Raw genomic sequence first — 26,872 nt, 5'->3', positions numbered from 1 at the left:
TAAACCTATAGATCCTAAATAATAAAAACAGAACTACCATATTATCCAACAATTTCACTTTCTGAGTATTGATCAGAAGAAAATGAAAACACTAATTTGAAAAGATATATATGTACCTTTGTTTGTTACAACATTATTTACAGTAGCCAAGATGTAGAAACAATCTGTGTCCATTGATGAATGGGTAAAGAATATGTAAGGGATATGTGTATACACACACACAGGAATACTACTTAGCCATAAAAATGAATGAAATGTCATTTGTGATAGCACAGGTAGAACTTGAGGTTATTTTGCTAAGTGAAATAAGTCAGACAGGGAAAGACAAATACTGTATGATCTTATATATGAAATATAAGAAACAAAAACAAAGCAAGAGAAAACTCAAAGACTCAGAGAAGAGCTTGGTGGTTGCCCTATGGAAGGGAGGTTGGAGGGTGGATGAAATGAGTGAAGAGAAGTGAAAAGTACAAATTTCCAATTATGAAATAGGTAAATCATGGGGATGTAGTGTACAGCATAGGAACTGTAGTTAATAATATTGTATTTGCAAATTTGAAAGTTGCTTTAAAAAGTAAATCTTGAATGTTCTCATCACAAGGAAAAAATGTTATACTTTCTATGGTGACAGATGGGGCGGTCATTTTGCAGTGCATACAGATGTTGAATCATTGCATTGTACATGGGAAACTAGAACAGTGTGGTGTGCAATTATACATCAGTTGAAAAAAAATACCTGTAGATCAGATCAATTGTAAGAATTTTTTAAACTGATTCAGTATAATTATGACATTATAAAACCAAATTCTAAAGTAAAACATGAAGTTGTTTTTCTCGATTTACTGATTTATCAATCTAAGAACTTTAAGAACTTCTTTTAACATATACCTGAATTTCCTGTTATTTTAATGTGACCTAGTCTTATGTTTTAGTTTACCTTCTCAGACATTTTTGGTAGTTTAGGACAGTTTGTCAACAATGATTCTCTTAAAATTTTGGCAATGTTATGTAATGTTACCTTTCTTTTATTGTGTGTATCTTACCTATATATATTAGTCACCTAGTAATAAGGTGATTGTTAGAAAAGGAGCCTATATCAGTAACTTCCTGACTCCCTACATCTTGTAGACACCAGTTCTGGTATACACAAGAAATATTTAATGCATTCTTAGCTCAGAAGGAGATTTCACCATCTCCTTTCACCAGTTGGTAAAATTCACCAGTTTCACCATCTGACTCCTTTCTTACTACTGGCAATCCATCCATGCTTGCTAATTGTGTAGTTCCTTATTATTTGTTGGCTAGACACTTTGGCTTGGTTTTATAAATCTTTTCCCCCTAAAATTTCTAGCTTGTGTTCTACTTCCCTGCCATCTCTACTCTTCCTTTAAGAGATAACAACTAGAAAAACAGAAATGTATAATGTGTGCTATGAAGAAAAATAAGGCAGAGTGAAAGGATAGAGTGTAACAGTGCTGTTTGAAAGAGTGATCATGACTGTGAGTTTTTGAAGAAATAACATTTGAGTTGAGTTCTGAAATAAGAACCTTAAAGAGCATTCAAATGTCTGTTTAGAGTGAGGGATCTATAGAGTGAAAAGAGGTTTGTGACCAAAGAGTATTTGATTTCGTTTTATTAGTCAATTTAGAAGAGAACAGTTGGTGCTAAATACCCTGCAATGCCTGGCATAGTTCCTACAGCAGAGGAACATCTTGCCCAAATGTCAGTGATGTGCTGTTGGGAGACCCTGGTTTAGGGGACTATGAGAAAGCAGCGAGGATGGGAAATTTGTACAGAATGAGTAAGATAAGAAGCCTCATGAGAAAAGGAACCCTTCTTACTTGTTCTACCTGGTACAGCATTAAACATAGACTCGACCTAGAAATAATACTGATTTTTAAATTGTCCAGAATTACTTTATGAATACTGCATTTTAAAAACAGTTTTCTTCTGGCTTATACAAGTAAAACTTGGGAGAAAAAAAATACAAAGAGAAACAAGCCAAACATAATATATCTCACGTATCCAAGATTATTTTTACTATTTTGATTTATTTCTTCAAATGTTTTTTCTGTATGAATATATATATATGCGCGCATGTGTGTGTGTGCATGTTTTATTTTCCTTTTCATAAGATAATGGAGGGCACACTTAAATATATTTTATCTGGCATGATCTTTAATTCTTCATGTCTCACATTAAAGGCACATTAAATCTGCAGTGTGTCTCTCATAAATGATCTTGTCTTATCAGCTGTCTTCGAATTTACATTATTTTTACAATTAATAATAGTCTTTCATTTTCTATTTTAATAATACAATATTTTCTAGTGACTTTGTGCTTGCAATATCAAAACACAATTTGACACTAAATTTTATTTTATGGTACCTGATTAATACAGTGTTCTCTGCTCCACACCTTGTATTGAGATGAAAACTTTTCATTGTGTATGTATATCCTCCAATATTAAGGATTGTCCACCTGTTACACACACCCTGAATTGGCCCGCATCTCCTAGGCTGTTCCATCTTTCACATTTGAAGCTACTTGCTACCTTTGGTGAGGATTCAGAAATGAACAAAGTCAGCAGCGTAAATTAATACCTCCTTAGTGCAGAACCTTGTCTTGAGATAGTTGAGAGTTTTAAAAAAATGAATAAAAGAGAGCTCAAAAATATGACTGATGAATTACAGAAAATGAAATGTGTAGAAGCATAGGTTTACCAACCATGTTGGTAAGTGGAGAAACCAATTCATGACATCCCCAAACCAGTGAATACAGAGTTTAAGCAATTTCCAGAGTTGTAGTGTCTGCTATAATACCTTATATTGCCATATCTTCATTGTCTTATTTAAAGAGATACTAGTGTAAATGGCACCCCACTCCAGTACTCTTGCCTGGAAAATCTCATGGACGGAGGAGCTTGGTGGGCTGCAGTCCATAGGTCGCTAAGAGTCGGACCCAACTGAGCGACTTCACTTTCACTTTTCACTTTCATGCATTGGAGAAGGAAATGACAACCCACTCCTGTGTTCTTGCCTAGAGAATCCCAGGGATGGCGGAGCCTGGTGGGCTGCTGTCTATGGGGTCGCACAGAGTCGGACACGACTGAAGCAACTTAGCAGCAGCAGCAGTGTAAATTCAAAATCTGCTGCTGTAACCCAGGTTTCAGTACCATTATTTAGATACTGTATTTTCAAAAGCAATCCAGAAACCTTTGGCTAGTTTTCATATTAGCATATAAACTAGAAAACCAGGGATTGTTTTAGTAGATAGATTAGCTTTCCTTAAAACAGGACTTCTCATTTTTGCCTTTTATTTTTCCTACAGGGGTGTGGTTGCTCTTCAGACACTACGAAAATTAGTTGAACTTACTCAGAAGCCAGTTCATCAACTCTTTGATTACATTTGTGGTGTAAGCACAGGTAATTGCTGTTATTATATGGAAGTGGTGCATCCCAGCAGTGCATTAAGCAAAAGAACATTAAACTCTCATGATTAAGATCATGGTCATTTCCTGAAATGGTGGATGTTAGTTTCATATTTTGATACTGAATAGTCCTTTAATTTGCTTAACTTTTAAAAATGCTTATTGGAAATAAGTTAACATTCAGAAATAGATTTTAGTGTGCTTTTCTAATATGTTTTAAATAAGCCACAGTGACAAGAACAATTTGTAAATTAATTGCCTTACGAAAAGTAACAAAATGGTGAAAAAGTGAGTGTTAGTTGCTCAGTCATGTCCAATTCTTTGCAACCCCATGGACTGTAGCCCGCCAGGCTCCTCTGTCCATGGGATTCTCCAGGCAGGAATACTAGAGTAGCTTGCCATTGTTTTCTCCAGGGGATCTTCCTGACCCAGGAATCAAACCTGGGTCTCCTGGATTGTAGGTGAATTCTTTACGTCTGAGTTACTGGCGAAGCCCACAAGATGGTGGGTATTCAAAATTGTACTCAAACCAATAGAACCTCAAGGATGGATAAGATTTTGCTTTCTTTTGGAAAGTGTCCCTCTGTGAGGAAATCTTTTAAATGGATTCTCACATTTATCTGTTTAAGTTTTGATTTCAGACAACTAGATAAAAAAGGATATAAGAAGCAGTTTCCTCACAGAGGGATACTTTTGCTACTCGCATATTCCTAACTGATGTACATTTAAAATTCCAGTTTCGTATTTATATGGAAGAAATTGGCAAGTTAGAGTATAATTGTTTCTGAATAATTTTCTAGTTTTTCACTGACTCACTATCAGATGAGTGTTTGTTTTGCTTTCCGTTTGTTTTTCTGTTTCCTATATCAGCTCTCTCACCCGTGTATCACCGCCACCCACCCCCACACCTACTCTCCTGTGTGCACAGGAAGCTTCTCAGGGTGCCCTGCCTATTGCTTCAGTTGAGTTCAGTCGCTCAGTCGTGTCTGACTCTTTGTGACCCCATGAATCGCAGCACGCCAGGCCTCCCTGTCCATCACCAACTCCCGGAGTTCACTCAAACTCACGTCCATTGAGTCAGTGAGGCCATCCAGCCGTCTCATCCTCTGTCGTCCCCTTCTCCTCCTGCCCCCAATCCCTCCCAGCATCAGAGTCTTTTCCAATGAGTCAGCTCTTGGCATGAGGTGGCCAAAGTACTGGAGTTTCAGCTTTAGCATCATTCCTTCCAAAGAAATCCCAGGGCTGATCTCCTTCAGAATGGACTGGTTGGATCTCCTTGCAGTCCAAGGACTCTCAAGTCTTCTCCAACACCACAGTTCAAAAGCATCAATTCTTCGGCGCTCAGCCTTCTTCACAGTCCAACTCTCACATCCATACATGACCACAGGAAAAACCATAGCCTTGACTAGATGAACCTTTGTTGGCAAAGTAATGTCTCTGCTTTTGAATATGTTATCTAGGTTGGTCATAACTTTCCTTCCAAGGAGTAAGCGTCTTTTAATTTCATGGCTGCAGTCACCATCCGCATTGCTTACTGCCCAGGTAACGCTCAAGGACTATTAGCATTACAGATCCCTGCTGTATATTTTACTGCTTTACCTGATAATTCCTTACTTTACATTAGTTTATCATAATAATTTTTTTCTATTTTTTTCTCATTCTTTAGAATTATGATAGTAATCCTAAAGGCTACCAGCATCAAAGCCAAATGATTTCTCTGTATTATCTGGATCAAGTATGACATATTCCCAAAGGGCATGTTAGTTTATGCTCCATTTTGAAAACTCAATAATGGTTGTGGGGATAATTTCAGAAGCATAAGGAGTGGTGATTCCTGTGATGTTCCACTGAACAGTGATTCCTCAGATGATAGCAAATTTTGAAAAACCTGGGTTAAAGAAGGTTAAGGGGTTTCCCTGGTGGCTCAAATGGTAAAGAATGTGCCTGCAGTGTAGGAGACCCAGCTTTGATCCCTGGGTCGGGGAGCTTCCCTGGGGGAGGGCGTGACAACTCACTCCAGTATTCTTGCCTGGAAAATCCCATGGACAGAGGACCCTGGCGGGCTGCAGTCTATGGGGTCTCAAGAGTCAGACATGACTGAACTAACACATAACAAAGAAAGTCAAACAGTTTTCTTTACAGACGCACTTCTTAGATGTTCTAGTATGTTAAAAATGCATTGTGACTCACTCTCAGGATAGGAGAATAATACTTATATACCCAATTGATGTAACTATGGAAACTTTTCTTGAAGAGACCTTTCCCAGGGCAAATGTTCTTGGAATTTTTTTCCTGAAGCTGTTATCCTGGCCATTTCTGTTAATATTTGAAATGGTCCTAGATTCATACCTTTAAATGTATCTACAGGCACCCTGGTTAGTAGGTGGATGCTCAATAAGCGGGATTTAAATCAGAGATTCATCCATGGAGTAGAGTATCTTGTGTGATAGGCGCATTTCTGCACTTAGCAGTGTATCTTTTCCACTGTGTCTTCTTGATTATGTTAACCTTAACTTACAGTGCTCATAATTTTCCTTTCTTTTTCATTTTGTATATTCTAATGTGAAACTTTTGTTTGCACATATAGTTTTTATAAAGTTAAAAATACATATTTAATTTAAGGTTAACATCCCTGTTGTTCTTTTTTTCTACCTGTACAATAAAATTCAATTTTTTTTTAAATATCTTTATAGTAGCTTTCCTTATAAGCAACTTAATTTTGGGGGCAAGTTATTTCTAGTGTAAACATTTTCTGAAACTTGACAAATAACAATTTGTTACATAGTTATAGCATACAGTGAATTTTAAAACAAGCTGAAGACTTCTTTTACTAGAATAAGACTTAAAAATACATACAATATTTAAAATGCATTATAATAATGATTTACTGTTTTTGTTTCTTTTTGTAAGCAGCAATGCCATACAGATCTTTGCCCCTCCCACCCTCTCTGCATCCCCCAAAGCATTCTTCGCCCCTTTTCCTCCTTAGTTCAGGGTTATGCCAGTTCGGTACACTAGATGGCAGTGTGTGATATCAGTTGCAGCTAGGGTATTAAATCAGCTGTTTAAAAAGACATCCCAGAGACCTAATTTCTTTGTTATGTGAGTTCCTGGGACCAACATGAAGGTGTAATTATATTAATGAATTGATAAGTTGTCAAATATACTGTATTCTGTGATTAAAACTAAGGAATTAAGATTAGAAAGGACATTACCTACCACAGCATCTTAATTATATGTTATTTAATGTAAAATAACACTTTTGTATATATTTTAAAATTATCATCAGTGGTTAGTATTTGTTGAATCTTCATTGAGGCCTGGTAATTCCATTTACATGTGTTATCCCAGTGTTACAATAATGTATAAATTTTAGTTATTGTAATTTTCCTTATTTTATAGATGAACAAGATGAGAGCTCTGGGAGGTTAAGAGGTTTGTCTCAAGTGATACAGTCAAAAAGTATGAAAGCTATAATTTTAACCAGGTCTGTGACTCAGAAGGTCTTATAAGTACTATAATGGTCGTGCTGATAAAAACTAAAGATTCTTTCTTTCAGGTGCTATATTAGCCTTCATGTTGGGATTGTTTCATATGCCCCTGGATGAATGTGAGGAACTTTATCGAAAATTAGGATCAGATGTGTTTTCACAAAATGTCATTGTTGGAACAGTCAAAATGAGTTGGAGCCATGCATTTTATGACAGTCAAACATGGGAAAACATCCTGAAGTAAGTTGTATTTATTCTTTTAAAAAATGTCTTGTATTTAAACAAAGCAGAAAAATGTAAATACTCAATTGTTGATCTCCTTCATTAGAAATAACCACTGTTAATATTTTGGTGAAGTGTATTCTATTTACTGCTTTGTTGGGCTCACATGTGTGAGATTGGTATGTAAAAATTGCAGTCACCTTTTTAAAAGTTGCGACAACATTGTGTGTAGGACACGTTTGCCTCCTGTTGTTTCTCCTTCACAAACAGTTTCCCCTAGGCATCTGCAGGATATTGGTTCCAGGAACTCTCAGGGTACCAGAATCCACAGGTGCTCACCGGCCTTATTTAAAAAGGCATAGTAGTATTAGCCTTTCTCAAGTCATTAACAGATATTGTTCTAAAAGATTTAATAATTTTTAAACATTTTCCCCAAAATACTGTAAAGCCATTATACTCACTTTAAAAATATAAGCATAAAGTAGAAACTTAAAATCACCCACAGTCTTAAATTCAGAGCCAAGGACCTTATATTTTCTAATTTTTTCCCCTAGATGATACATATTTTCATATATATTTTATATGGTGGAAGTTATATTGTAATTACAATTTTCTATCTTTTTCCCTTTTTTCAACTTTATTAAAATCCCTTGACATATTTTTAAAAAGACTCGGCTGCATTCTGCAGGGTGATGCCATATTTTCTTAACCTAATGTTAAGATTTATGATTTTATGTTTTATGTTTCTGATTTTTTTGTAATTATGAATAGTGCTGTTGTAGGAAAGTTTACATTTCTGCCCACACTTCAGAATATATCAGTAGGTCAGTTTATAAGAGGCATAATTATTTGGTCAATACTGATATTTTTCTAAAGTAATTATTAAATATGAAATCAAAAATATATAAAGAAAATAGTGAAAATGTATAGTTCTGCAGAGACCAAAATCACTATTAACATGGTGATGTACATTTTTCTAGAATTTCTTAGAGATAAATAAGTGTATGTGTGTGTGAGGTTGTGAGTATGCATTTGTATTCATACCATTTATAAAATTGGGATGATAATGCATGTACATTTTCACTTAGTATTTTATTTTTATTGGTTTCCTGTGTCATTAGATATTTTTTGAGACATGTTTTAATGATTGTTCACAGTCCATTTTATGGATGTACTGTTTTTTAACATATTTCCTAGTGAAAAAAAGAGGATATTTCAGATATTTTTGCACCTAAAATAAAGTTTTGGTGGATACCCTGCATCTCTACTTATATCTCTGGTTATGATTTTAAGATAAACTTCTTCGGTGAAATTTTTTGGGCCAGAGAGTTTACATGTTTTAAGAATCTTTTAAAGATAGATATATGTGTATACCTGAATTGATCTTTAAATCAGTTGTCCCAGCTTAGCCACCAGAATCAATTTGTGTTTCCATTTCATGAAATACTTAACACCAAGCATTTTAATTTTTAAAACTTTGTCAGTTTTAGAGGTTTTTAAACTGGTATTTCCAGTTGGCATCACGTTGGTTATTGATAAATTTGAACATTTTTTCAAAATTTCTTTTTAGTGTGCAGATTTCAAGAGTGTAGTACTTGCTCATTTTCCTACTGGGGCTTTGTGCACTATATTATAAATGTACTAATCATTTGTTGATATGTTGAAAATGTGCTTTTTAATTAACAGTATTTTTTAATGTGAGCTTAAAATTTTCATGTAGTCAGATCTTTTCCTTTAATTTTGAACTTTGATATTTAGAAAATGTTTTCTACCTCGAAATCAGGCAAATCTTTATATTATTTTCTAGTCCTAAAGTTTAAATTTGTTTTTTTTAGGTCATGATTAAGTCTGATGATTCTGTGGTTTAAACTCACTCATGGCTGCTGGCAGCCAGTGGGCAGCTCAGCTGAGATGGCCGGGACAGCTGGTCTTCCTCATCCTGGGCTTTATCCCACTGTGGCAGTCTCAGAATTCCATCAGGGCAAGCACAGAGCATGAGGACTCACCAAACCTTAGTTTAATGACATGTTTGCTGATGCCCTGTTGACCAAAAGCACTCACACCCAGGAAAAGCACTCACACCCAGGATCTGTGTGGAAAGGGACTGCATACAAGTGTATGGAAATGAGAAAGAGAAGATTGGAAAATTCAGTGAAGGCCTTGCTGTTAATGCTCTACCATGTCCATTCCGTGGCCTTTTGAGTCATTTTTTTTTTTCCTCTCATTGTTTATTGAGAACATATTTATATTCTTTTTTCCCTGGGATAATGATTTTGTGTTACTTAACGAACACTTTTTAATTACAACATCAGTAGAATCTGGGAATGTTTTATTTTATTTTAACATTTCTCCAAAATAAACAATTAATGTTTCGATTTTCTCTTCAAATTTATATTCATAACAATTCACTAAAACATTTTAGCTCTTTATAAAATTAAGCCTTAAACAAAAAAATAAATGTGACCTTTGCTTAAAGTGTGAAAGTAGCATACTCCCAGGATCTCTGTCACAATTTTACAGAAGATTTCTATGAGAAGATAAAGTGAAAGACCCTTAGGAGAACAAAATTGCCTTGATCTTCATGCAGAAGAAACATGCAGATCTGGTTGGGGAAGACAAAGATCTTGTCCTTTATAGAAAGCATTTTACATTGTGTTTATAAAAGATAATAAGGGTACGCTGCTGCTGCTTCTGAGTCACTTCAGTCGTGTCTGACTCTGTGCGACCCCATAGATGGCAGCCCACCAGGCTCCCCTGTCCCTGGGATTCTCCAGGCAAGAACACTGGAGTGGGTTGCCATTTCCTGCTCCAGTGCATGAATGTGAAAAGTGAAAGTGAAGTCGCTCAGTCATGTCCGACTCTTAGCGACCCCATGGACTGCAGCCTACCAGGCTCCTCCATCCATGGGATTTTCCAGGCAAGAGTATGGAGTGGGGTGCCATTGCCTTCTCCGAATAAAGGGTATATTGCTACCTAATTTGTAAATATGTGAAATTCACTAATAATCTAGTTGAGAAATGTAAGTACTGTTTGAAAAAAATGTTGTTAGAAAGGCATTTTTCCTTATTGAGGCAAGTTGAAAAAAAAAAACATTCTTTATATTTAGTACAGGGGAAAAATACATAATTTTTAAGTCTGGAAAAAAAAATCAGCACTGAATAAAATTTCCTTGTAATGGAGTTGTGAAAATTGCTGCCCAAGGGTAATTCCTATAATGTTGCAGTAATTCACATGTCAGTTCAGATGGTTTAAAAAGCATTTTTGGGGGGTGGCATAGGCTCTGTATTGCTAAAACAGGTTTGAAGTCTGTCTTGATGTGGTTTTTAGACTGTTCTGTATATAGCCTGTCATAGTTCAGCACTCTTATTTCAGCACAGTTCCTATTTATCCTATCAGGAGGACCCTGAAAACAACAAATTTGTTCTGCCTCTGTGCCTTTACTCTGTATATGTTCTGGCTTTTAATGTGTTTTCTTGCCACCAGTGGTGTCCTTGTCAAGCTATACCTCCATCCATCTTTCCTAAATAAGAAAGCCTGTATTGACCCCTCCCCACAGACACACAACCTCCTGCAGAATTGCAGATACTTGTAGTTTGAATTGGAGGTTAATAGGTAGCTATGTATTGTTTTATGTGCATTAGTTGGATTGTAAGCTTCCTAGAGGAGATTTTTCTTTTTGTCCCACATAACAGGAGCTGCATAGTGTATGTTCCCTGATATTGGGAAATAAATCATTTTGATATAATTTAATTCTTCTCCTTTAATAAAGGGACAGGATGGGATCTTCACTAATGATTGAAACAGCAAGAAACCCCAAGTGTCCTAAGGTAAGTTTAGAGTCTCTTAAATATAACACCTATGGGCTTCCCTGGTGGCTCAGACGGTAAAGTGTCTGTCTACAATGCGGGAGACCCGGGTTCGATCCCTGGGTTGGGAAGATCCCCTGGAGAAGGAAATGGCAATCCACTCCAGTACTCTTGCCTGGAAAATCCCATGGACAGAGGAGCCTGGTAGGCTACAGTCCATGGGGTCGCAAAGAGTTGGACATGACTGAGCAACTTCACTTATATATAACACCTATATGCAATTGAAGGTCAGGTGAATAGAATATTATGAAGGCCCTTCATTAAGGGAAAAGTTTTCTTAGGAACTGCTGTTAATAGATTATATTGATTCCTTATATATTGGGTCATTTTATGAAGATACAGAATGTGAATGATGGAGCTTTTCTGTATCAAGTAAAATAAAACAAAAATTTAAGAACGTGAAAGACTGGGACTAAAGATAAAGAATTATTATAGGGTTAATCTAATCTAGGGATTTAAGGGAAACTGTGGCATTTCCCCCCATAGATTTTTTTAAAGAAACTTCATGTGCCTCGTGAGTATATATTAGGTTAATATACAAATGGAATTCCAACCTTTAAAAATGTCAGTGTTACTAGAATGTGTCTTGGTATGGCTCCTCTTTTTATTTATTTTGTGATCTGAGTATTGCTTGAGTTCTGTGTCCTGTATTAAGACTCATTATTTGATTAAGGAATAAGGGTTTATGTACCTAGGAATCCTGTGCAGCTTGTATTTATTCTTGAATAACAAGCTGTAACCATGAAAAATCAGATACAACTCTCTCTATTGCTCTTTCACTCCCGCTTACACACATTTTCGTTCATTCTTTAGATATTAATTATGTACCCCATGTGTCAGCACTGTGCTGGGGACTTTGGATACATTAGTAAGTAAATGCCAACATGGAGTTTACAGTCCAGTAGGGCAAAGTAAGCATTAGTCAAATGATCACACAAATGAGATGCAGTTTTCCTGAAATAAGTGCTTTGGAACACAAAAACAGTTCTCTGAAATCATGTATTTACCAAGGACCTGAGGGAAGACTGCTGTAAGGAAATGTACTTTGAGGTTTCAGTGTAAGGGCTGATGAGCAGTCCTGGCAAAGGGAACAGTCTATACAAGAGGAGCCTTCCAGAAATGCAGGCCCTAGAGATTGGACCCTAGGGATCCAAGGGCAGCGTGTGCAATGAGGTTAGAGGGATAGCTCCTTCAGACCATGTGAGGCCTTGATGATGAGATGCAGTAGCTCGTTGGAAAGGACCCAAGGATGAATGCTACACCCCTTGTTTGTTCTCTTGTGTCTTCAGGGCTTCTTGTTTGTTCTTAAAATGTGAGCCTTGCCAGACTTTAAAAAAGAAAAAAAAAAGAGTGGGTGTGAGGGAACTGCAGCCACCTCAAAAAGTAATTCACTCCTGATAAATGAGGCAACCACCCACACCTTTCGTAATTGAGCCTGCCTGTATACCAGTTAATGGAAAGACTCTAGATTTTAGTATATGGCCAACTCTTATCCATAGTGGCCTACAGACACACTTAGGTCACTCACAGGAACTTGGAATGTGACTTTTGGTTTATAAAATAGCAAAGCACACAGGCCTCTTGCAGGACTTGGCATAGAGCCCTAATAACTTAGGCCTCACCAGTACCATTCAGCTTCTTAAAGTTCATATAGCAGGTCATTAATAGATACATCACATTTTATATAAATTCAACTGATACTGATAAAATCTGAGACCCTAGGTGATAAAGATTAGTTTTTTTAATTAAAAAAAAAAAAAAAACAACCCAGCCACCAGTTACTATGATCAAAAAGCCTAGAGAATTAGTTTATTGTGTTAGAGTTTCAGTTACTAAAGTCATAATGCTTTCAAAGAGCACAGGAACAAAGATTGATTTATAAGTGATAGGAAATTAGTGTATTATTCATCTTTAGTTTTTGTTTGTTGCTACTACTGCAGTATCATATAAAGGTCTGCAAATTTATGCCTTCTTGAATCTCTTTTTAAGTAGCTAATCAAATCACGCAGTCAAAGAATATCTTTTATTACTGTTCTCTCATAATGCATTTCTCAAAATTGTCCCAGCCCTTGTTACTGTTTTCCCATTAAAAAAAAAAAAAAAAACAAAACAAAACCTGTTTAAAAGGATCTGCTTCTGTTTGCTTAACATTAGGGTTATGTTATACACTTTACCTTGATAGGTACAGTTGAACAATGTTCATTCATACCACTAAATATTTAATTTTTACAGTCCCAAATATTGCTGCTTACAATGCGTATTGTCCACTTTTTAATCGACTAGGTCGCTGCAGTAAGTACCATAGTGAACAGAGGGATAACGCCAAAAGCCTTTGTGTTCAGGAACTATGGACATTTTCCTGGAATCAACTCTCACTATTTGGGAGGCTGTCAGTATAAAATGTGGCAGGCCATCAGAGCCTCATCCGCTGCTCCGGGCTACTTTGCAGAATATGCGTTAGGAAATGATCTCCATCAAGTAAGTTGACTGTGTGGCTTGTCTTCTAAAACTTGACATGACTGAAGAGTCGGCACTTACAACTGAACTTAGAGGGATGCACCAGGGAAACTCTCCTCATGTCTCCATGTGGCAAAAGATGTGTGTGCAATAAAATAGGATATTTTTAGCTGTTTGTTTTTCTTAAATTAACAATACTCTCTGGTTTGAGAGTGTATTTTAGGAAAGATGCGTTTGTATCTTCTGAAATGAGATTCATGACCATTTACAATATGGAAAAATGAAGTAGTATGTGTGACTGGCTTTCCAGATGTGATAAAAATTAAAAGTGAAACAGTCCCGAAAAATGCAGAATGCAGTCTGTTAACAGTTTTGGTGGATGTATTTGGAAGGAGATGTAATAAAATAGTAATACTAAACATTCAGTAGGTTAGTTAGGTGCTAGACACCTATAATGTCCTTTGTACGCATTTCCTCATTTAATTATGACTGCTTATGATGCTGGAGAAGGAAATGGCAACCCACTCCAGTGTTCTTGCCTGGAGAATCCCAGGGACAGGGGAGCCTGGTGGGCTTCCGTCTATGGGGTCGCACAGAGTCGGACACGACTGAAGCGACTTACCAGCAGCAGCAGCTTAGGATGCAGATAGAGTGATGTCCATTTTGCAAATGAGAAATTGAAAACTTAAGAAAAATTAAGTGACCAGACTAGGGTTGCAGCTGTTAATTGATGGAGTTAGGGTGCTGTCTATAATTATACTATTTTAAAATTTATGGATAAGTGATCTGTTAAGCTGAACATTGTTCTATAATGTTGAATGATATATTCTTTTTCTTTGACAGAGACTTTTATCATAAATTATTTTCCCTGTCAAGTTTTCCCACTATTTATGAAAATCTTAACTCATAGTTTATACTCAGTGATAAAAAAGTCAACAAAGGTTTTGAGCTGATAACTTCCAAAATATATGTTTTAATGTATGCTTAAAGAGTCGGACATGACTGAGCCACTTCACTTCAATGTATGCTTAGTTTGTTATATGCTACTACACTTAAAATTCCTTGATGGAATCGATAACCTTAACTTTCCTGCCTGGCTCAGTATTTAGATATAGTTGAGAAGAAAACTTATTTTGATAATAAATTTTAGATATTGTTCAAAAACTCATAGTTTTTATATAAATGCATAGCATCTATATATGTGTTAATGTTATAATATCTAAAACATTGTTATCAAATTCATCTTCTATAACTTTATGTACCAGCTTAGATATATTATAAGTGTTACATTCAGCTATCTCATTTTCTTTCTGTCTTACCAGAAGTAATATTATAATCTTGGCAATTAAGAGATTTAAATCGGTTTCTTTGGTCTCTGGAGTCAGTGCAGACTGTTTCCTACTTGGTCAGCTCAGTCATTGCAGAGTTATGTAAGGCACTTCCCATTCTCGCTTTCCTTCGCTTTATTCCTCCCCCTCAGGGCAGAAAGTGCTAGCTGTAGAGCTTTGTTCTGACATTTTATTTCGAGATTTACTGATCAAAATAAAAATTGGATTTTAATATATATGTTGCCATCTGTAACAATGACTTCTTCATATTCCATAGTGTTTTCACCATGTCATAAATGGAGAAATAACAATTTATTCGGAAATGTAATAGTTAATGTTTATAGCTTACAACTTGAAGACTTGTCATGCTACAAAATTGCAGTTATGCCAAATACTAGTGAAAGTTTCAGGACCCTACATTCCCAGACTCCAAAAGAAGTTCTCTCGTTTGCTCTTTATGCTTTATCTAAGAGGAAGTAGTTCTAAGATTTAATTTAGTCCTATAGAATGCAAATCATAAACTAAAATAATTCAGCAATTCTTTTTCCATTTCAGATTAGTGATATTCCTTTCCATGCAAACCAATTTTTATTTTGATGACCTTAATCTTTGAACTTAGGCTGGTCTACAGATTAAAATAATTTATATAAATTTTATTTAAAGCATGTAACTATGCAGAGAAATATGCTCAATATTTTGTAATGACCTCTGAGGGAAAAGAATCTGAAGAAGAAAATATTTAGTTTCGTAAACATACATATATATATAAAAGAATTGCTGTGCAGACACAACGATTACACCACCACCACCTCCATCACACCTGAAACTAACATGATATTGTAAATCAACTGTTTTTCAATTGTAAAAAATTTAAAAATAATGCATAAAATCATATATGCAGAGAATATACTTTCATGTAAATCAATGACTTGATTCCAGAAAGATTAGCACATCTAACTTAAGAATATTCTGAGAGAATCTAGAATCTAAGCAAACCATATTTGAGCAAATATTTTCCTTATTCCATATTTCTTTCTGTATACTTGAAGAAATGGCATATTTTTCTCTTCCAAAGACACCATGTAAGGCTGATTAGAGTATTCTAAGATATGAATGATCTTAAGTGCTTAAACAAAGAAAACATTCAAGCAAAGTTCCCTTCCTACTCTTTAAAAGTTGCCAAAACTATAACTCACTATTTATTACAGTCCTCTTCTCCTTAGCTCTTAGAATGATTATATTCAGTATTTCTAGTCTCATTTTTAAAATGAGACTGTCATGTCTTTTTAACTGTCATGTCTGACATATGTTTTAATGTAAGTTCATATCCTTTTTATAATCAGGTAAAGTATAAATTATAAATTATGGGACTTCCGTAGTGGCTCAGACTATAAAGAATCTGCCTGCAATGCAGAAGACATGGGTTCGATCCCTGAGTTGGGAAGATCCCCAGGAAAAAGGTATGGCAACCCATTCCAGTATTCCTGCCTGGAAAATTCTATGGGCAGAGAAGTCTGGCAGGCTTTTCCCATAGTCCATGGGGTTGCAAAGAGTCAGGCACAACTGAGTGACCAACACTGAAGCACAAGTTGGTGGATGGGTAGATTTCATTTGTCTTTGTAAAGAGATGAATGTTATTACAGTATTGCGAGGTTTATTAGATGTCCTGGGAAACTATAAAGTAGGAAGAATTCTTCTTGAATAGCTTCTAATGTATTATTTGTCTCCCCAACCCAAGTAGCATCATATTTATCTTGAAATAATTACTTTTTACAAAATTATCCCTTCTCTCTTTCTAACAGCTACAGATATTTTATGTGTACAGTTTAATGAAGTTGATCATATGCATATCGCTTCTCTCTTTCCACCTCCTCCTCCAAAATTAAATCATTTTTTCACTGTCTTTGGGGAAAGATCCTGATAAATTAGTTTGCACTAAAGGTTTTTCTGCAGATTCTAATATATTATTTCTTTTAGTCCTTATTTACATTTTAAAACGTTGGGTTCAGAACTCAGAATACATTAACCTAAAACAAATTATGATATTTCATATAAACCTTCCAAGTAAAGGATGTTTTAAGCAGAAAGAGCCTGCCTAGCATTTTCTATGCTAAATTATGCCTGTGCCAGGCCACAGCTAACAGTATTCATTTTAACTAGATAAAATGTTGAGAGTGCTTACTCGGTGCCAGACATTATGTTAACCATAAAGAATATGAAGGTTTTTAATAATTGCTGATATATTGTTTGTGTTTCCTGGATCTTATCATCAAATAACTCAAAACTAGAAGATAAACAGTTATAGCATGAGATGATAAATTCAATAATAAAAATATATACAGAGTTAAGAAGTAGTATAAAAAATGTGATTTATTTTGTCAGGATTGGCTTTACAAAGAAGTCTTCTGAGTTTACATATAAAGAATGAATAGTTGATTAGGATAGAAATAGGATGGAGAGGACGGGGAATCCTTGCTTAATGGTTGCAGATCCTATTTGGTGTAATAAAAATGTTTTGGAAAACATTCTGAGTGTTACTGATGCCACTGAATTGTAACCTTAAAAATGCTTAAAAGGACCAAATTCATGTTATATATTTTTTTTCATAATAAAAGACAAATTTTTAAACACCCTGTTAGGGAGTTCGCTGGTAGTTAAGATTTGGCATTTTACTGCCATCACCCAGGTTCAGTCCCTTGTCAGGGAACTGAGATCCCCTAAGCTTTGCTGCATGGCCAAAATTAAAAAAAAAAAAACTAAACATGAGTTGATTAAGAGACATTCATTTGTATGGTCCATCGGTTATTTTCCAGTATAAATTCTGATTTATGATGTGAAATGATTAAATATACATTAAAAGCAGTAAAAAGTATCCAGATATTAGGCTTTTTAAGAAGCACATGCATGATGTAATACAGTTAAAACACAATCCTGTGTACCTCTAAAAGATAAGTATCAATTTACTTAACAAGTTTATTTTTCAAGTCTGTTTTACCTCAGCGCTTAGAATAAGCAGTGGCTGATAAACATGAAGTACACAATAAATAAGGAAATGTGAGTATGAATACTGTGGGTGGAAAGGCTTCAGGAGATGCCATAAACGTTACATTAGCCTAATGACTTGCCGATAGAAAAGGCATCTAACACGAGTAGGCTCTCATCTAACAAGGGTGGGCTAGTAACTCTGTAAATGGCTTAAGGGGTGGTATGCCTTGCCACTGGGCTGAAGTGAATACCAAAAATATCAGCTTCTGCACTATTTTGGATGGAAATCAGGTAAAGTTTAAGGAACAGAAATTTTAATTTTGAAGCAAGCTATTAAAACCATCTAAAACTTGGCAACTTTTGATGGGGGATTAATTTTATTATTATCTCTTCTTGCTAAACCTTGTTTGCCTTTCTTTTATCCCCTTTTTCTCTTTTCTTAATCCTTCTTTATCAGTTCAGTCACTCAGTCATGTCTGACTCTTTGCAACCCTTTGGACTGCAGCACGCCAGGCTTCCCTGTCCATCACCAATTCCCAGAGCTTGCTCAAACTCACATCCATTAAGTCAGTGGTGCCATCCAACCATCTCATCCTCTGTCATCCCCTTCTCCTTCTACTTTCAATCTTTCCCAGCATCGGTCTTTTCCAGTGGGTCAGTTCTTCTCATCAGGTGGCCAAAGTATTGGAGTTTCAGCATCAGTCCTTCCAGTGAATATTCAGAACTGATTTCCTTTAGGATTGACTGGTTTGATCTCCCTGCAGTCCAAGGGACTCTCAAGAGTCTTCTCCAACACCACAGTTCAAAAGAATCAGTTTTTTGGCGCTCAGCTTTCTTTATAGTCCCTCTCTCACATCCATACATGACTACTAGAAAGACCATAGTTTTGACTAGATGGACCTTTGTTGGCAAAGTAATGTCTCTGCTTCTTAATATGCAGTCTAGGTTGGTCACGGCTTTTCTTCCAAGAAGCAAGTGTCTTTTAATTTCATGTCTGCAGTCACCATGTGTGGTGATTTTGGAGCCCCAAAAAATAAACTCCCTGTTTCCATTGTTTCCCCATCTGTTTGCCAGGAAATGATGGGATCATGATGCCATGATCTTAGTTTTCTGAATGTTGAGTTTTAAGGCAACTTTTTTACTCTCCTCTTTCATTTTCATCAGGAGGCTCTTTAGTTTTTCTTTGTTTTATTCCGTAAGGGTGGTATCATCTGTGTATCTGAGGTTATTGTTTTTTCTCCTGGCAATCTTGATTCTAGCTTGTGCTTCATACAGCCCAGCATTTCACATGATGTGCTCTGCATATAAGTTAAATAAGCAGGGTAACAATTACAACCTTGACATACTCCTTTCCCAATTTGAAAGCAGTCTGTTGTTTCATGTCCAATGGAACTATCCTTCTTTATAGTTTTTATGATAATGAAATGTTTCATCTAAAATAGCCAAATGATTAGAAGTTGCAGAGTATAAATATAGAATTGACGATAAAAATAATTTAATGAAAGAAATAGCTTTCTGCTGAATTAGAAGTGGAGTATGGTATGGGCATCATTCGTTTTATCCCATTCCTGGCAAACCTCACATGATATATCTACTCAATTTTGAACAGCTATAAACTTTTAGAAAATTATTTTCTTTCCTTGTAGATTCTTCAAAATAATGTAGATTATTGATAATGCTTAGAAATATAAAGCTTGCCTACTTTGTTTAGGTTATATCTGCAGTAAATGAAGTTGATACTTTGAAATTGTATTGTTAATAAAATTTCAACTTAAATTGCTTTAATCAATTTGGTTTTATTGGATTTGTGAAAGTTCTGGTCTTTATTTATTTGGTAAAACCACAATTCTTTTGCCAGATTTTATATAGACTCTATTAACCACTAAACAAGAATAAAAACCTTTAAAAGTAATTCTGTTCATTTGAGTAATTTTGAACAAAATATTCAGAGCAATCCAAAGTTCAAAAAGAACCTCCGTAATAGTAAAGGAAAGTTTAATAAAGCCAATGGAGCCAGTGAATTTTCATATGACTTCTTTTGTAGCTGTAGTTTATAAAATAAATTCACTTTAAAGGAATCTCTTGTTTTTAAATCATTTGTTAAATTTATTACATAGTTCAGTTTTCCTAATTGAGTAAATTTCAAACTGTGGAAAATGTAATTTGTTTTCACGTTTGTAAAAAAGAATTTCACTTCAAATTTACTTCCTATATTTGTTTGACTTACATTTTGCAGGATGGAGGTTTGCTCCTGAATAACCCTTCCGCATTAGCAATGCACGAGTGTAAATGTCTTTGGCCAGACGTCCCCTTAGAGTGTATAGTATCCCTGGGCACTGGGCGTTACGAGAGTGATGTGAGAAACAACGTGACGTACACGAGCCTAAAAACCAAACTGTCCAACGTCATCAACAGCGCTACAGACACAGAAGGTTAGTCTGTTTATTTGCTGTCTTAATGTACTTTGCCTTTAGAATTCGGTTTTTGGTAGACTGTGCTGATGCTCACTGCAAAAAGTACATTGTTATGTCTGTATTGCAGGCTTAGGAAGCACATGGGAGCAGGTCTTTGTCATTTCTCTTTCTCCTCACTCATTTCTACAGTAGCAGCTTCTCTGTGTGGGAGCTAGTGGTACCTTTGCCTCCTTACAGTTGGAGAAGTAGCTGAGGCAGGAGTAGCAAAAAGGCTTGGTTGGAGACTCTTAAGAAAAAGAAAAAAGAGGTTGGTTCAGATAAACACAGGATAACACGGAGAGAATCAGAGTACGTCTGGATTATTTAATAACATGGAGGCAAATCAGAATAAGTCCTTACTTCCACTCTGGCTGCCCACCTGTAATCTAGCCTTTGTAATAAAGCCCAAGTGATCCTTTAAAATGTAAATTGCATCATGTCTTTATCTGGTTCCAAACCCTCTAGGCTTCCCATCACACTTAGAACAAAACCCCAAAGCCTCATTAACTGAAATTCACCAGGCCTTGGAAGACCTAGCCTTTGAATGCATCTCTTCCCCTTCTCTCAAGCTGTGTCCCCTCTGTAAAGTGTGTCCAGCTACACTTGAATTCTTGCTGTTCCTCAACTTCCTAAGAAGGCCCTGCCTCAGATATCTGTCTTTTGTTTGTAAGGCCTTACCCACATATCAGTATGTGCTCGAGTCCCTCCCTTAACCTCATTCTGGTCTCTGCTCAGATGTCACTTTCCCTGAGAGCCCTTTTCTGTTCACTTTCTAATCTCTGTATCCCACCAGAATGTAAGCAGAAACTTACCCAGCTAACTGTGTTGACTACAATGCCTGGCACATAGTAGGCAGTCAGTATTTGTTGACTTTCTAATTTTGGCCTTTGAGGTCTAGAGCTTCTTATTTTACTATATTATTTTTAAGTCCTACATGAAATCTGTTATTAAATTTGTAAAAAAGAATTGTTCCCACTTAACAGCCCCTTGCTTCTGAATCTTATTCTCTCTCTGTTATCTTATTCCTGACTGAGTCATCAGCCTATATGAGCATCTTAAACTTCCCACTAAGAACGTTTATTTATTAAATGATAACCCAAGAAACTTCCCTGGTGGCTCAGACGGTAAAGCGTCTGCCTACAATGCGGGAGACCTGGGTTCAATCACTGGGTCAGGAAGATCTCCTGGAGAAGGAAGGGGCACCCCACTCCAATATTCTTGCCTGGAAAATCCCATGGATGGAGGAACCTGGTAGGCTACAGCCCATGGGGTCGCAAAGAGTCGGACACGACTGAGCAACTTCACTTTCACTTTGAACCCAAGAAAAGGTGACATTCTGAATTTTTCACTATCTACAGTTTTGTTGTGAAATCAATAAATATTCTTACCATAAGCAGTCTTCTTAGAAAAAGATAGCTTTGATCACCCAGTCTCGTGATACTTTTATGTATACCTTGTGCAAACCACATTATTGGCTCACTTGAAATGTTTAAGAAATATGAAATATACTGCCTTTGTGCACATACACTCTAGTTAATGAAGAATTAGAGTGAAACTTGTAATTGCTGGTATTAGATAGTTATTGATGTATAAAAACAGCAGTTGCCTTTGAAAGTTATATGCAAGACCTGATGGTAAAAAGTACAAAACATTACTGAGAGAAATTAAAGCAGGCCTAAGTAATTGATAACTGTGCTCATGAATTCAAAATGTCAGTATTGTTATGCTGGCAAACCACAGATTGGTTTTAGACTTCATGCAATTGCTAGAGAAGTCAAAACGGACTTTCTGTGGGGTAGAGATTAACACGATAACTGTAAAATTCATATGGGTATGCAAAGGACCTAGAGTAACCAAAACAGTTTTCTAAAAGAACAAAATTAGAGGACTTAGACCCTCTGACTTCGAGGCTGTAAAACTACAGTTAAGCAAGGGTGGTGTTTGCATTAGATCAGTGGTACCTAATAATCCAGAAATTGATCCAGACATGTGTGCTCAAAAGATTTTTGACAAAGGTAACTCAAAGAGGAAAGGATAATCTTTTCAACAAATAGTACCAGGACAATTAGATAACTGTATTTAAAAAACTGAACCTTGACCCTTGGCACCATATATAAAAACTAACTTGAAATGGATCATAGATCTAAATATAAGAGTTAAAACTGCAAATCTTCTAAAATACCCTGGAGAAAATCTTAATGACGTTGGGTTAGGTAAAGAGTCTTTGATAGTACATAAGAGGAAAAATAGATAAATTAGACTTCATTAAGTTATAAATTTTGTTCTTCAAAAGACACTTTTAATAAGAGACAAGCTATCTGCTGAAGTCAAATATTAGTAAAATATGTCCATCATCAGAACCAAATGTACAATCAGATGCAAAACATATAGAAAATACTTCCAATATTTCATATAAGGAATATATAGAGATGAAAACAAAACAAAAAATCAATGGAAAAAAATGGCCAAAATATTTGAACAGACACTTCACTGAAGAAGATATACAGGGGACTGATAAGTACATGAAAGATTTTTCATTAGTAGTCATTGCTGCTAAGTCGCTTCAGTCGTGTCTGACTCTGTGCGACCCCATAGACAGCAGCCCACCAGGCTTCTCCATCCCTGGGATTCTCCAGGCAAGAACACTGGAGGGGTTTGCCATTTCCTTCTCCAATGCATGCAAGTGAAAAGTGAAAGTGAAGTCTCTCAGTCGTGTCCGACTCTTAGCAACCCCATGGACCATAGCCTACCAGGCTCCTCCATCCATGGGGTTTTCCAGGCAAGGGTACTGGAGTGGGTTGACATTGCCTTCTCCATTATTAGTCATTAGGGAAATGAATATTAAAACCACAAGATACCAGTACACACCTTCTAAAATGATTAAAAATAAGACCAACAATAACAAGTCTTCGCAAAGATAAAGAACAGTGGGACTCAGATAATCCTAATGGTTGACATGCAGAATGGTGCAACCATTTGGAAAAGAGTGTTGTTGTTCTTAATAAGATAATTAAACTTTTACCATATGAGCAAGCAGTTTCATCCATGAGTATTTATGCAGGAAAAATAGAACCATATATCCACAAAATGATTTAGGATTATTTCTCATAGCTGAAAACTGAAGAGAAGCAGACCCAGACCAGAGAGAACAAATTGTGTAATATCCCTACACTGAATTACTACTTAGCAATAAAAAGGAAGAAATTATTGATCCATACTGCAACATGCATTTCAAAAGCATTTTTCTGAGTAGAAACAATAACCAGACACAGAAGAGCTATATATATATTTGTAAGTGTGTTTATATGAAATTCTAGAAAAGGCAAAAGATACGGGAGGAATCAACCATAAAGAGGCATGAAGAAGCTTTTGGGGTGATGGACAATATTCTGTGTCGTGGTGGTTGTGATCAAACAAGTGTATACCATTGTCAAAACCTGGCAGTTTAGACATTTAAAATTTATTAACCTTACTGTATATAAATTATACCTTAATAAAGATGATCTCAGGAAATTAAAAAACAACAAAAGGAAGGTTGAAAAGGCATCTCAGCAGTGGCTAACAGTATGACCGAAAACAGAAGAGTCCTGGAGCTGGGATCCTAATTTAACAGAATTATATGGTATATATCAGGAATTGAATTTCATTTCATAATTATATTCAATATTATGAATTCTTTACTTCTGCTGTTAATTAGCTAGAATGTGAAAAATAAGCAAGGCTTTCTGATTTGCCTAAAATAGGGTAATTTAAATAAAATTAGATCATTGCAGAATAACTTGATTTTTTAATTCGCTCTGTCCTCTCTTTGTTTTAACAGAAGTCCATGTAATGCTTGATGGTCTATTACCTCCTGACACCTATTTTAGATTTAATCCTGTTATGTGTGAAAACATACCTCTAGATGAAAGTCGAAATGAAAAGCTGAATCAGCTGCAGTTGGAAGGGTTGAAGTACATAGAAAGAAATGAAGAAAAAATGAAAAAACTTGCAAAAATATTAAGTCAAGAAAAAACAACTCTGCAGAAAATTAATGATTGGATAAAACTAAAAACTGACATGTATGAAGGCCTTCCATTCTTTTCAAAATTGTGATGAGTGTGTGCGTGTAGTCTCCTAACTGAATGCCTGTTAGAGAAGATCCACAGAATTCAATAAGGAATCGTGGGGTTCAGCATGACTTATCATCAAAATGCTCTTGAATTCTGGGGAATCCTGAAAAGACAGTGTTTGGACCAGCTTGCACAGTACAGAGAGAGTGTACTTGGTTACACAATTCATATGGAAATTAGGTTTTTATGATGTTAATAATTAACTGTGCTTTAGGAATCTTACTGTATTAGTTGGTTTTAGTACATATCGATGTTGTATTGTTTGATGTTTGAAAATTTATTAATATATGTGCCAAACAAGAACTGAAAACTATCACATTATACTTGGTATTTTTACTTTAGTCACCATAATCATGTTAAATTTATTTAATCATTGATTTTCTTTCATGTGGAAAAACTAATTTCTTCTTCATTACTTTAAACATTACTTAGGTTTTTGATAGCTACATTCTATGATCCAAATATTGCCTCCCACGATTGTCATGTGATCTAAACAGATGCAGAAAAAAAATGAAATTCTCTCTATCAAGGGACTTTTACATTTGAAATATGAAAGAGCCAGATACCGTTTTCTATTCCAAATATGTTTATTTCAACGTTGTTTGGTTCCGAAAGATAGGTGAAGTTCCAGTCAACCACTTTTCCCCCCTAAAATTTCAAGATAATGCTGTGTGTCAATTTTCTAGCTCTAGCTTATCATTCACTCATATAAAATTAATTATTTGAATTTACTGAGGAAATACCCCATCATTAGCAAAAACTAAACTGTAGAAATAATCTGTTAAAAGGCTGATGTCATTTTTAAATTATTTACTATTTATAATGTAGCCTGTCATCTCTTTGTAGCTTTGTCAACAGTATGCTTTAAAAAAATGTTAGGCTTGTTTTATCTTAACTCCTTTAACCATCTAGACTTCACAGAGATTAATAACATATACAGCAACTTGCATCATTGTTTATGCTAACCAAATTCATCTTTGTTGTGTTATCTATGTGCCATGTAAATCCTTTACCATGTTTAGATTTGTCAAGGAAAATGAAAAGAGGTGAGTGTCCTTTGCTTTCTCTACATAAACTGGAGCTAAACCCATTACTGTGTCTTTGCATCAGTGCTGCGTAGAGCCAGTGAGGCATGGTTCACAGATGCGAGGGGAGCTGAGAGTCTGGATGCTAATTTGGGCTGCGATGCACAGTCCTTCTGTTTTGACTTGGAGGAGGGTGGATAACCTCTCTGGGCTTCAGATATTTTATTCTGGGAAAGTGGGAAGAGCTAGCTGTAAAATTTTATTTACTCTTAGGGCAACTGGAAAGAAAATTCTACAATTGTAGAAGCAAAAGATTAGAAGAGATGTGAAAATGAATTTTCAGTCCTACAGAGGTAAAATATCTGCTCTTTTCAAAGAAGCAAAGAATTCTCTGTTTCAGAAAAAAAAAATGTAACAAATTATCCAACTCATCAATTACTTTAAAAATATAGAAAATAAAAATTGTAGCTCAGTCCTTTTTGGATAATTCTGTTCTTATTTGTGTGATCAGTGCTGTGCTGGTAATATTTCACTTCTGTACTTGCTGCTGCTGATGTCCATTATTAAAAATGGTGCCTTGGGCAGAGTTGTGTATAGGCTACGGTGGAGAGAGCCTGGCCGGGGTTATAATTACACTCTGCACCTCTCCCTCTCCCATGCCACACTTTATCCAGGAGAGGGTAGGTGACAAAGGAACCTTCTGAGAGGCAGGGAAGTCAGGAATACTGAGCATGCAGTCTGAGGGGACACAACCCCCGCGTCCTGCCCAGCAGTTTCTGACCACTGCCTTCTCCTTTCACTTGGAGTAAATCTGCTAATGACTGAAGGACTGGGACCACTAGAGTTCCCATGTCCCTGTCTCTGTCCTTGCTGCTGCTGCTTTTCTCACCAACAGAAGGTACACCAGTTGGGTGGTGCACCCATTTTCAGTTGTCCCCATTTGTACTTGAAACTGATTATCTGAAGAATTGTGTCATGCACCCGAGATAACCTTCACTTTACAATGAAGCCAGTGCTTTGCTTTGTCCAAAAGCAGAGTGGATTTCTTTTCAGAAAAGAACAGAAGAAAAGGATACTGTCCTGAAATATGAAGACACACTACCAGGTAGGTTATGGGTTCTTTATTCGACTATTTTTAAAGTACGATCAGTTCTTTCTGAGAAGAATGTTTTAAAGATAGTTAATGGCCTAATTAGGTTCCTTCCAATGCGATAATTCTGTGATAATTTATAAAAGTAAACAGTGATCAAATGAGTTAGAAGAAATTAGGATATTCCTGCTTATTCATTCATATCACTTATTCTCGTAAGATTTAACTGATGTCTTTGGCACACAGTTTATGCTTCTTGATTAATTTATTTAAATCAACTAGTTTTCATTCATGCTAATAAATATATCTCATTCTTAAAATTATTTTGATGTTTTAAAAATACAGCAATGTGTCCCTTGCAGGTGGCTACATGTTGAAAAATGATTGAAAATCCAAAATGTATCTACTGTCAG

At 35.9% G+C, this 26,872-nt stretch overlaps 1 protein-coding gene across 5 annotated transcripts in view; it reads left to right on the top strand.

The window, feature by feature from the left end:
- The window catches only part of PNPLA8 (patatin like phospholipase domain containing 8), a 50,363-nt gene extending 24,519 nt beyond the window's left edge, over positions 1 to 25,844 (top strand). For all 5 annotated transcript variants that reach the window (XM_005205445.4, XM_005205444.5, XM_059885859.1 and 2 more), the window contains 6 exons: positions 3,331 to 3,425; positions 6,990 to 7,161; positions 10,913 to 10,970; positions 13,293 to 13,487; positions 20,016 to 20,211; positions 24,053 to 25,844. In XM_005205445.4, the coding sequence (XP_005205502.2) occupies positions 3,331 to 3,425; positions 6,990 to 7,161; positions 10,913 to 10,970; positions 13,293 to 13,487; positions 20,016 to 20,211; positions 24,053 to 24,327 (991 nt within the window). In that variant the 3' untranslated portion in view covers positions 24,328 to 25,844. The remainder of the gene's footprint in view (positions 1 to 3,330; positions 3,426 to 6,989; positions 7,162 to 10,912; positions 10,971 to 13,292; positions 13,488 to 20,015; positions 20,212 to 24,052) is intronic.
- The last annotated feature ends 1,028 nt before the right edge of the window (positions 25,845 to 26,872 follow it).

The sequence above is a fragment of the Bos taurus genome, chromosome 4, assembly GCF_002263795.3.
Source record: "Bos taurus isolate L1 Dominette 01449 registration number 42190680 breed Hereford chromosome 4, ARS-UCD2.0, whole genome shotgun sequence".
Lineage (NCBI taxonomy): Eukaryota > Metazoa > Chordata > Mammalia > Artiodactyla > Bovidae > Bos > Bos taurus.
This window is presented reverse-complemented; position numbering and strand designations above follow the sequence as displayed.